This window comes from Nyctereutes procyonoides, unplaced genomic scaffold (assembly GCF_905146905.1).
Source record: "Nyctereutes procyonoides isolate TBG_1078 unplaced genomic scaffold, NYPRO_anot_genome, whole genome shotgun sequence".
NCBI lineage: Eukaryota > Metazoa > Chordata > Mammalia > Carnivora > Canidae > Nyctereutes > Nyctereutes procyonoides.
The window spans coordinates 29,890,105-29,902,583 of NW_026575160.1; the positions used below are offsets into that span (position 1 = coordinate 29,890,105).

A 12,479-nucleotide genomic window follows, 5' to 3' on the forward strand; every position below is an offset into this window, starting at 1 on the left:
ACCATAGGGGTGCGTCTGTTTTTTCAAATCAGTGTTTTCATGTGCTTTGGGTAAATACTCAGTGGTGGAATTATTGGATCATATGGTAATTCTATTTTTAATTTTTTGAGGAACCTCCATACTGTTTTTCATGGTGGCTGTACCATTTTATATCCCCACCAACAGTGCATGAAGGTTCCTTTTGCTCCACATCTTTTGTAACACTTGTTTCTTATATTTTTGAATTTAGCCATTCTGACAGGTATGGTTTGCATTTCCCTGATGATTAGGATGTTGAGCATCATTTCATGTGTCTGTTGGCCATCTGGTTGTCTTATTTAGAGAAATGTCTGTTCATGTCTTCTGCCCATTTTTGGATCGGATTATTTGTTTTTTTTTGTGTGTGTATTGAGTTGCTTAAGTTCTTTATGTATTTTGGATATTAACCCTTTATCTGATATGTCATTTGCAAATATCATCTCCCATTCAGGAAGTTGTCTTTTAGTTTTGTTGATTGTTTCTTTTGCTGTACAGAAGCTTTTTCTTTTGATGTAGTCCCAGTAGTTTATTTTTGCTTTTTGTTTCCTTTGCCTGAAGAGGCATATCTGGTAAAGCATTGCTATGGCCAATGACAGAGAAATTACTGCCTGTGCTCTTTATTATGATTTCTATGGTTTTAGGTCTCATATTTAAGTCCTTAATCCATTTTAAAATTATGTTTATGCATGGTGTAAAAAAGTGGTTAATTTTCATTCTTTTGCACAAAGCTGTCCTGTTTTCCCAACACCATTTGTTGAAGAGACTGTCTGGATTCTAATTCTTAGAAGGAATTTTTAGTAATAATGGTAGCTACATGGCACAAAAGACAGGGACTGTGTAGTTAGAGCATGTTCCTACAAAATTGGACTTAGAATGATCTTGAAGTGTCGTCTTCAAAATAACATTTCTGGATAAATTACAAGCAAAATTGGAAAGCAGTTGATATTTTTGTTTTTTTTCCTGCTCAAAACTTCTGATACTACTACAAAACTTTTAATCACTACTGTTAAGCCACTCTGTTTCCCTTATCATTTTATCCATTCCCCTAGTGGTAAAAGCATAAAGTCATGGCAGGCAGACAAAACTACAGAAACAGGGAGCAGATTAGTGGTCACCAGGGGATGGGTGTGGATGGGAAGAGTACAAATAAAGGGATAACATAGGAGAGTTCCTTTGGAACTGTTGTGTATTTCTTTTTATTTAAATATTTTATTTTATTTTATTTTATTTGAGAGAGAGAGAGAGAGAGAGAGAGAGAGAGAGAACGAGTAGGGAGAGGAGCAGAGGGAGAGGGAGGAGAAAGAATCTAAGACAGACTCCGTGCTGAGCACAGACCTGATGCAGGGCTCCGTCCCAGGACCCTGAGATCGTGACCTGAGCCCAGACAGTCAGACGCTTAACCAACTGAGCCAGCTGGGTGTCCCAGAACAGTTGTGCATTTGGATGGTGATGGTGGTTAGATGAATCTAGCCGTGGGATAAAATCGCAAAGAACTACACACACATGAAGGCACAGTGGGAACTGAACAAGGTCTGTAATTTCCTTAATAGTACTGTACCAAGGTCCATTTCTTGGGTTTTGATATTATGCTGTAGTTATGTAAGATGTCACCGTCAGGGGAAGCTGAGAGAAGCATTCACAGAACTGTGTACTATTTTCACATCTCTCTGCGAGCCTATAAGCATTTCAAAATAATAAATTTCAAACTTAAAATAGGCAACAACAACCACGTCAAAGCATTTTTTTAAAGAAATGAAAGAGGTACCGCTCATGAGCGAGCAGCCCATGATAAGGAGCTCCCCCTTAAAGATAGTGTATACAGTATTTCTGAAAAGTGAGCCAGAACACGCAGTGCTTGCCTCGGATTTAGATGTTAGGCAGTTACGAGATTAAAACGTGGCTAATGAGCGCACACTGCAAAAGAAACACTCTAGCTTTCGTGAGGGTATGTGAGTATAAGCAGTAGATTTCTGATCTGACTTCACTTCATGTATGTCCTGCCTTTGTCTGTGCTGTCTCTGTCGGTTCCACAAGTGTATTTGCTCATGGACTTGCTTCAAACCATTTGTAGAACAGAATTCTTCTATATAGCATTATTGTTGTCTTTTAAAAAGTCACTTATTACATGTACATCACAGGAAGCTTTGGAAATACAGATCAACAGTAGAAAAAAACTGCCTTTAATCCCACCACTCCAAAATAAATACTGTTGACATTTTCTGTCTTTAATTCCAGTCTTATTCTCTCTCTACATGTAAATGCTTTTCTTTTTTTTAATGCTTTTAAAAACTACATGAAATCCTAATTTTGTAAACTTGTTTTACTTATTGATGTATGTGTAGCAATGCGCCATTTCCCCAGATCATTAAATACTTCTGCCCCACACACATGATTTATTGATTACATAGAATTGTATCTTGTGGATGAACAGCACCTTAACTAATCCTCGTGATTGGACATGTAGGCTGTTTCCCTTTTTCCACCATTAGAAACAAGGGTTATCATCAACATCCTTAAGGCTGAATCTTCAGACACAGTCATGATTATTTCTCTTAGGAAGAAATCTCAGAAGTGGAATTGCTGGAGTAGGCAAAATGTCAAAGCTTTTGATTTTTATTGTCAAAGATAAGCATCATTTAAAAAATATGTTGTAAACGAAAACCTTATTTGAACAACAAGACGCTTTACCCACAGGGAAACTCAGGATCAGTTTCTTTAGAGTGCTTCATCACTTCTTAGAGACAACTGCCATCACCAAATAGATGAATTGTTTTGACAGAATTAAAAGAAAAACATTGAAACTATCTAAATAAACAAGTTATGCAAGAACTTTTTGCTATTTTTTATTTTTGTTAAATGATGAGAGCAAAATAATTTACTCGAACAAAAAGAAAACAAATGAAATCAACATGCCACTAGTGGGGAATGGGGTATTTACATTTCCCCCTTTTCCCATTTGATGTTGATTAAAGTATATTTTTGGTTATATATTTTTTAAGCATTATGACTGTGCACGCATACCACCATCTTTACGTATGATGAAGGAGTGGGGTAAAAAAATTTTATGGGAAAAACACACTATATAGTGTGTTTGTAATGTTGCAGAATTCTGTTGCATTTTTCTAGTTGTGAGTGTCCTGTTTGTAGGCACGAGGGGACCTGGTTCTGGCTTAAAGATCATATTTGATTGGGCGTCTGTAGTATTTTGCTGAAACACCGCAGTTGTATGTTTTTCTGCATTTCCAACTGAGTGACTATGTCACTTTGCTTATCTAGGTAATCATCAAAATACGGTCTCATCTTTCCCATTTGGAAGCCAAATCCTTAACCACAGGTTTTCTTTACTTTACCAAGTGAGGCTCCGTCTTGTGTGCTTCCAGCTCCAGACATTTACGTCCATTGTCTTCAGCCTCCATCTCCTTCCTTGGATTTTTCATTGGTCCCTACTTCATGGGAAGATGTGAGGTTGACGCAGAAGGAACATTAGATCACACCATGAGTAGAAATAAGGCTCGGATACTTTTTAAATAAAATGTCTGAACTTTTAAGTAGAATGGTATTATCTGTAGTTTTTTATTAACCTTTCAATGACAATGAGTGGACCCTAATAAATGAGATATTGGATTCTTGGATTAATTTCCCACACTGGGACACAATTAAAGGTTTCGATGTTGGAAAGGCAACAAGACAAATCCATGAGTGTTTGACATTCTTTTGTTCTTCTTCTTAGTCATGAACACATCATTTTACACTATGCATATGGTGGTGAAATTTTGTTTGAATATAATTTATGAGATCAGGATTGCAAAGACTTCTTTCCCTTTCAGCTCTGTGTTGGTGTTTTCAATGATCATTATTATTATTTTTTTTATCAATGGCATTGAAATTTCCCTCAAAGAGAAATTCCTCTTGCTGGGATTGGTGATAAATACTAATTACTGGATTAGGGATTGTTTGTCTTTTATGAACCTCTTTTCTTCCGTGGTGTCTGTTGGCTAGCTATGGGACTTCCCTTTTTATTCTTACTGTAATGTAACTCTTTCTTTTTAGGTTTTTGTTTCAGTTCCAGTTAGTTAACATAAAGTCTAAGAATAGTTTCAGGTGTACAATGTGGTGATTTAACACTTCCCTATAGCACCCGGTGCTCTTCACAACAAGCGCACCACTTAATCCCCATCACCTATTTCACCCATCCCCCTACCACCTCCCCTCCGGTACCATCAGTTGGTTCCATAGTTTAGAGTCTGTTTCTTGGTTTGTGTGTGTGTCTCTCTTCCCTTTTCTCCTTGGTTTTGTTTCTTAAATTCCACCGTAATGTAATACTTTTGAAGTTGAAAATAGCCCTGTGAAGAAACTGGCAGAGCGTTCCAAGTGGTAAGAGTTTCTCGAACCTACAGTGGATTTTGCTGCGCTAGGAATGGCATATTTTTATCTGGTCCGAATTGATGGCGTTTCTCTGTCCTCAGCATAAACTCGGTTCAGCACTTAGGAAATACTATTCCTGTAAGAAATAGAGTCGTAATTTAAATACAAATTTTTCCTCGAAAGGGACTACCCTCTTTGAGTTTATTTATTCTGTTGTATGCCGTACTTTGATTTCTCTTTAAACTCATTTTATGAACCTGTTACCTGCTCCCACCTCTCCATGTGAAATTTTCTGTACAAACTGAGAGGAATTGTTTCTCAGAGAAACAAATTAGGCTTCATATGAAAGGGGGTCTCCCATGGGTTTGAATGAGCAAAAATTATACAGATTTCTAAAGATTTCACATATATATCCTTATATATAAAGATTTCCCACATATGTTATATATATACATAATAAATGTGTTACCTTTCAAACAAAAAACTGAATATGAGCCTCTTGAAATTTAGTGCAAAGGAAGTCTTTTAAATATTACCACTAAAAAATAATTTATTTACATATGTTTTTTTAAAAAAAGATTCAGGTAATATTAATTCTTCATATCCGCCTGTTGAAAAATTTTTATAAGTGACATAGAGTCCTATATGCCTTTTATGATATCAGGGGCATTCCTGTAATATTTAAATTCATACACTTATAGCTCTTCCCTGCTTAATTAAACTCAATATATGAAAAATCCATATCTTAGAAGATGACTGCCCAAGAGTCAGGCTGGTGGATTTTACACATGAATTTTTCACAAAAATATGAATTACCCTTAGTTTCACATACCACCCTGACACATAGAAACAGTGTGTATTGTATGTATTAAAATATTCTCAATTTATCCTTTATTAGACTTACGTGATTAGAATGCCAGTGAATTAAAAGATCATTGCTCTTTATTTCTCCAAACTTATAAGAGTTTCTACTTTCTTTTTCTCTAACAGATATAAGCTTACCAAAGTCGGCAACAATATGCTATACAGCTGCCTTGCTCAAAGCAAGAGCTGTCTCTGACAAGTAAGTGAATAATGACTTGTGTGGTACTAAATGTCTGACCCGACTTAAGGAGATGTGTTGCCTCCGAGGGCTTTCTCTGGAAGTTTCTCTCAGTCTATGAGACCCCTGCTTATGAGCATGCATTTTTCTAAAACCTGCTGATCTTTTCTTTCACTACTAGAAGGAGGGAATATATATCCCCAGGTATTGTAAGGGTGTATGGGTCCCTAAAGAGGGAATTATGTGAAATTCCATACCTCTGAGGTGACTTTTTTTTTTTTTTTTTTTTTTTTGCCAGACAGTAGATACCGAAAGGCCTGCTTGGGACTTACACAAATGCCTTCCTTTTATTCATTTTTCTTTTTTGCGTATTCCTCTTCCTTCAGCAGTCCAAGACTGGGTAGTAGTCCTAACAAACCTGTAAGATGGCACAGGGATGATCATCTCCCATTCTTTGACTCCTCAGTTCCACACCAACCCCCCCACCCAGGGTCCGTTTGCTTTGAGTTGTCATTTCAGTGGGACATTTGCCCATTTTATTCAGGCAGGTGACTATGGCATAGAGAATTTCCATGAGCAGCCGAGATGACTGGCAGGTGAAAGCGAACAGTTGGCTTCACTGTTTTTGAGTTCCTAAACGCTCACGTTGCCCGATACAATCCCTCTGAAGCGTTGAAAAGCAGATAACAGGAAAAGAAAACAGCCTCTGCTATGTCAGACAGGTTTGCTGTTAAGTGTGTGTGCACTTCAAGACCGAAGTAATTTTCTTTCATTCTTTTTTATCCTGTAGATCGCCAGTACCTACTGCAACATCTTTTCTCCCTACACAGCGACTCCAGCTTGGGAGGGCAGGGCCAGGGTTGTCACAGCTTCCCCTGTGGTGTCTGCCTGCCAAGCACAGCTCTGGAGTTAGCCCTGGGTGTGAGGTGAGAAAGAGATTGCATGGTCTGGTTTTTTTCATTCACCTGGGCAGGTGTCTGGCCCGCAGTTTGGGCACGCACACCCCCTGCCGGCACGGCCCCAAGCAGGCTCGCCTGCGGTGGAAGCTGCATCGCAGCACTGACGTTGGGTTGGGAGCCTCCTGTAAAATTATCCCCAGTTCTGTTTTTAACCAAGTACGCTCTTCTGTAACCTAGTTTTCTCTTTTTCCTACACTGTCCGCCCTCGTCAGTCTCCCCCCCCCCCGGCCCTGACCGAAGCAGGTACCTCACAGAAAATTTAGATTAGCTATTTAGACAGAGAGACTTGACAGCTGAATTTAATTCCTGCCAAGATTAGATGCAAGCACGCTTTCTGCTTCTGCGGGGGTTTTTGTTGGCCTCGGTCTGAGGGGTCGCTCAGAGGTTCCACGTAGTGGAGGTGTGGAGAGCTCATGCCATTGGCTCGCTGTGGTTTTATGGGCCCTTGACGTGTAGACGCCTGTCCGGGTTGATGCCCGAGCAGTGGTCCCAACTGGATGGTGTTTGTCTTTCTGCTTTTCAGATTCTCTCCCGAGGCTGCATCTCGGCGGGGGCTGAGCACAGCAGAGATGAATGCAGTAGAGGCCATTCACAGAGCCGTGGAATTCAATCCTCACGTGCCAAAAGTGAGTCCGTGGGATCCCCACAGGAGCTCGTTACGCTAGCTAGTGGAGAAAGTGTTCAGTGGCCACGGTGTCGGGTCTCGAATACACCCCGTGGGAAAAAAAGATGAAGTGCAGCCAGTGAACGCTGAGGCCTCTCGCCCATGGTCATCAGCTTCATGCTTAAGCAAAAGCCACCTTCAGAGGCCTCGGGCCGGTTTGGGGGCCTTATGTAATCCGGGTAAATGGATAGACCTCGCTGCGGCAGGTCAGGCCAGGACGCCAGAAATTGGCAAAATAGGGAGATCCCAAGAGTGTTGTCGATGCATCTGATAGGAATTTCACACCAGTTATACTCTAACTTAGACCTGACTCGGGAAATGAACCTAGTTTCGAATATAATTGGAAAAAAAAATACTGATTAACGTGACGTTCTGTGTCTATAAATAAATGATAGTTAATCAGTATTGGCAGGAAAGTAGTAAGGAGAACCTCACAGTATGAAGTAGTATTTTCTTTTGACTTGCGAGTGGCATATGTAGGTATATGTAGTAGGAAGTGTTTGTCTTAATTGTTAACCACATGATTGACCAATTTATAAAGACCTAGTATTTCCTATGTATTTTGTCCCTGAATTTGATTTTAAGGGAGTCCTATCATGATAGAGGATATTTCTATAATCTTTTATTTAGGAGATGGGTGTGTGTCTATGATTTGCCTCTATTTGAGTACCTGCTATGCGGTAGGCACATGGCTGAGGGCTATTTTCAGTTTCTCGATATTATAAAGCACATTTTGACCTGGGAAAACTATTCAGACAGGGTACGACAGGCATAATTTTATTTCAGATTTCTGATGAAGACTTTCACTGTTGAAAAATGACAAAGGAAGGCTTCTTTGTTTTCTCGCAGTAATGTAGCAAAAGGGTGGTGTGTATGTGGGGATTTGTGGTTACCTACTTTATTTTGTTGATCTTCAGAGTGACACAGGTAGATGACCTAACATCATTTCTGAGCTCGGGAATGCTCAGGGCATGCTCATTTTCCCACAAAACAGAAAACCGAAGGATGGTACACAGTGCCACGATTGGCGGGGGATAGATTTATCCACTCTAGTTCCAGTGGATAATGACCAACATAGTGTTTATAGACTTAGGTATTGTATATAGGGCGGTATAAAATATATGTCTTTATTTATTATCTTTTCAGCTAAGTTAAAAATGTTCATTCAGATTTGAATAAAATTTAAAGCTAATCATGAAAACATTGTCCTGAATTCCAGTCAACTTAGGTCATCGATATTTATTGAATGCTGCATTCAATACAGAGTTATTCTAAGAGCACAAATAAGCTCTTCTAGAAGTAGCATTGAACAACGGAGTCCTAGACTCTGAGACAAAAACAGGTTCAAGTTCTGGCTCTGTCACTCATTAGCCATGGGTGCTTGGGGTTTAGCATTTCTGAACTCAAAGTTTTCCCTCATTTTTCTTTTTTTAAAAATTTTTTTGTTTAAATTCAATTTACCAACATATATCACCCAGTGCTCATCCTATCAAGTACCCTCCTCAGTGTCCGTCACCCAGTTACCCTAACCCTCCACCTACCTCCCCTTCTGCAACCCTTTGTTTGTTTCCCAGAGTTAGGAGTCTCTTATGGTTTGCCTCCCTCTCTAATTTTTTCACCACTCAGTATCCCTCCTTTCCCTTATAATCCCTTTCTGTATTTCTTATATTCCACATATGAGTGAAACCATATGATGGTTGTCCTTCTCCAGTTGACTTACTTCACTCAGCATAATACGCTCCAGTTGCATCCACGTCAAAGCAAATGGTGGGTATTGACCCTTCCTGATGGCTGAGTAATACTCCATGGTGTATATAGACCACATCTTCTTTATCCAGCCATCTGTCGAAGGACATTGTGGCTCCTTCCACGGTTTGGATACTGTGGACATTACTGCTGTGAACATTTCCTCATTTTTCAAATGAAGATAAATATAAACTTTTGTGATAAAGACCCAACTGAGATAATATAGTCAAAGTTCTTTGAAAAACTTGACATCCTATGTTCATGAAGTATTAAAATTATTGATACTTGACTTGTTGGAGGCCCCTTCAGCCTGGAAACTTGAGTCCTAACTCTTCCAGTTATACCAGAGCTTTGTAATCTTACTGCACGAGATAGAAAACTGGTACTTGTTGGTTAGATATTTTATTTTTTATTTTATTTTATTTTATTTTTATAAATTTATTTATTGGTGTTCAATTTGCCAACATATAGAATAACACCCAGTGCTCATTCCATCAAGTGCCCCCCTCAGTGCCTGTCACCCAGTCACCTCCACCCCCCGCCCACCTCCCCTTCCACCACCCCTAGTTAGATATTTTAGTTGAAGCTGTCGTGTACTTCTGTGATAAGGGTCTTACATGGTTGATTGAGCCTCTAGAAGAGCATTAAAGGCTGTAAGAAATAGTTTAAGGCCACCTTGGAAGAATTTGACTCAGCTAGCACTCTTACCTATAAGATAGAATTCTTTTAAAAAGTGAAAGTATTTGAAATATTTGTTTTCACTCTTTTTAATTATTAACTGGAGAAAAGATAGGGTGCATAGGTAAACTGATTCCACTGAAACCACTTTGCTTTGCTGGTGATTGTGCTGAGGGGAAACTTGTTTCCAGATCTTCTTCGTCTATTGACATTTCCATGAGGGAAAAGCCCTGAGTCGCTGTTCAGAATTATGTTCAGAATTAACCACAAACCTCTGGTGCATGTGTACTATATGCAGGCTGTTGCAAACAACTTTTATGCATGATTTCTTGGACTGCTTGCTAATACTTTAATAAACACACACACACACACACACACACGGGTCCCTTTTCAGGCAGAAAGTAACCTTAATTCTAATGAGACATCAGTGAAAGATCTAAACTCCTGGACTCCTGGTGTAAGAAGGGACCTTAGAGATCATCTAGGACACCTTCCCATTCCCAGCTTGAATCTCTCTCCGTAATGATACTGTGATGATTATTTTTAATACTGGTTTTCATTATGTGTTTGCTGTGTGCCAAGCACAGTGCTAAGTGGATTACGCATACCTTCTCCTTGATCTTTCACAACAACACCGTGAGGTGTATCAGAATGCCACCCCGATGGTACACGATGAGGGAGCTGCAGGTTTGGGGAGATTAAGTGACCCGCTCCTGGTCGTACAGCTAGTAAGTGATGGAGCCTGAACTAGTTCGGGGTTCTCTAACCCTTCAACATCATCCTCCACTGCCCCCCACCATCCCACCGGGTTGCAGACCAGCCTAGACTTGAAGCCTTCAAACGATGGCAGGCGCGTGACTTCCCAAGGCGCTTGTGGACAGTAGATGTTCCTTCGAGGTATTTACCGTATCCTAAACACTTCCATGGCTTCCTTTTCTTTGTCACAGGAAGTTGTCAGTGGCCTACCACAGGAATTTTCAACCACTGCATGCCGTTTTACCCAATTATAGTCTTTCGGAGGGAGAAAAAAGTATCAAATAGAGTAGCTAAGAACTATTTGGGTTGCTGAAGAGGAGGTGGGTACGGGATTTGGTACCTGGGTGACAGGCATTAAGGAGGCACGTGACGTGATGAGCACCTGGTATTACACTATATGTTGGCAAATTGAAAAAAAAATTGAAAACAAAAAAAAGAATAGCTGACAACTGCCTTTCACGAATGTCCAGCTTCAGTCTATCTGATATTCTATTAAGCAGAAGTAATAGTTAATATTTCTTTTTTTTAATAAATTTATTTTTTATTGGTGTTCAATTTGCCAACATATAGAATAACACCCAGTGTTCATCCCATCAAGTGCCCCCCTCAGTGCCGGTCACCCAGTCACCCCCACCCCCCGCCCACCTCCCTTTCTACCACCCCTAGTTCGTTTCCCAGAGTTAGGAGTCTTTATGTTCTATCTCCCTTTCTGATATTTCCCACCCATTTCTTCTCCTTTCCCCTTTAATCCCTTTCACTATTTTTTATATTCCCCAAATGAATGAGACCATATAATGTTTGTCCTTCTCCGATTGACTTCTTTCACTCAACATAATACCCTCCAGTTCCATCCACGTTGAAGCAAATGGTGGGTATTCATCGTTTCTAATGGCTGAGGAATATTAATATTTCAACATCCACTGGAAAATATCAGTTACTTACTCCAGGAGGGTTACTCTTAGGAACGCTCTTCACCTGCAAACATGCGGAGTAGGGAGTATTTCTCCTAAACACACCACAGGACCACAAAGTAAAGCAGAATGGTGAAAAGCTGTGGGGCTCGGTTCTGAAGGGAGCCTTTTAAGCAGTCAGGCATGTCTAAAATACACGGGTTTCTGCAGCTTAGATTACAGCAGGTTATAAGGAGGAAGCAGCCCATAGGCTCATTATTACAAACTGAATTGTGTTACTCCCCTCCTGAGGAGCTGCAGCTGTGTCCCTAACCCTACAAAGGAAGATCTGAACTCTTTAAGTGGTTCTTTAGGACCCTTTATGATCTGACCCCAACTTGTTTTTCACTTTTTTTCAGCTACTCTAACAGTCTGTTCCTTGTTCCAGAAACATTCTCCTCCTCTTCTTCCCTCTTTGCTTCCTCTGAGGATATCCTACTCCTCCTTCACCCCCACCATTAAAAGTCACCACCAGGAAACCTGTTCCTTCCCTACCCCAGAATCAGCCTCTCCCCTCTGTGGTCTCTCTCTACAGTGCATTGATTATGGAATTACCATTTATCCCTTTTTGAGGATGACTAGTAGTTTTAGGATCTTAATGATGCTGGGGATTTTTAAGAACAGGGTACACAGTTCAAAACGATGAAAGCTCTAAACCTTTGGAGGATGTTCTCTATTAATGGGATTAAAATAAGAGCTTTGAATTTAAAGGGAATATTTTTCACCTTTTAAAGAAAATTTCGGGCAGCCCGGGTGGCTCAGCGGTTTAGCGCCACGTTCAGCCCAGGGTGTGATCCTGGAGACCCGGGATCGAGTCCCACATCCCCACGTCAGGCTCCCTGCATGGAACCTGCTTCTCCCTCTGCCTGGGTCTCTGCCCCTCTTGCTCTCTGTATGTCTCTCATGAGTAAATTAAAAAAATATATTAAAAAAAAAAGAAAATTTCACTTATGATGCTGGACAAATGAAAGGCCATGCTCATCTCAGTTCTATACCTTCATCTATATGTAGTTATAGTTCACTGGATTTTTAGTTTTAATTTTTTCTTCTACTTTCCCTGCAAGTCTGCCTCCCCCCCCCACCCCCCACCCCGCTTCATTTTGCTTCCTTTGTGGCACAGGAGTTTTTTTATTTTGATGTGGTCCCACTTTTATTTTGCTTTTGGTGGTCTATCCAAGAAATCATTAGCAATGTCGAGATTTACGTGGGAGGATGGTGCTTTTCTGATTCATTGCACAGATTTGAGTTTTCACTAATGCTACATAGTGTGCTGTATCTACGCAGCAAGTCTGTCCCTGTGA

At 40.2% G+C, this 12,479-nt stretch overlaps 1 protein-coding gene across 10 annotated transcripts in view; it reads left to right on the forward strand.

Annotated features, from left to right (window-relative positions):
- ST7 (suppression of tumorigenicity 7) overlaps positions 1-12,479 on the forward strand; it is a 240,472-nt gene that overhangs the window by 194,577 nt on the left and 33,416 nt on the right. For 7 of the 10 annotated variants that reach the window (XM_055314566.1, XM_055314568.1, XM_055314564.1 and 4 more), the window contains 2 exons: positions 5,374-5,446; positions 6,908-7,010. The exons of 1 other annotated variant lie outside the window; for it this stretch is intronic. In XM_055314566.1, the coding sequence (XP_055170541.1) occupies positions 5,374-5,446; positions 6,908-7,010 (176 nt within the window). Of the gene's footprint in view, positions 1-5,373; positions 5,447-6,215; positions 6,352-6,907; positions 7,011-12,479 lie in introns of all 10 variants that reach the window. 2 more of the 10 variants (XR_008663026.1, XM_055314565.1) reach the window with 1 other exon arrangement.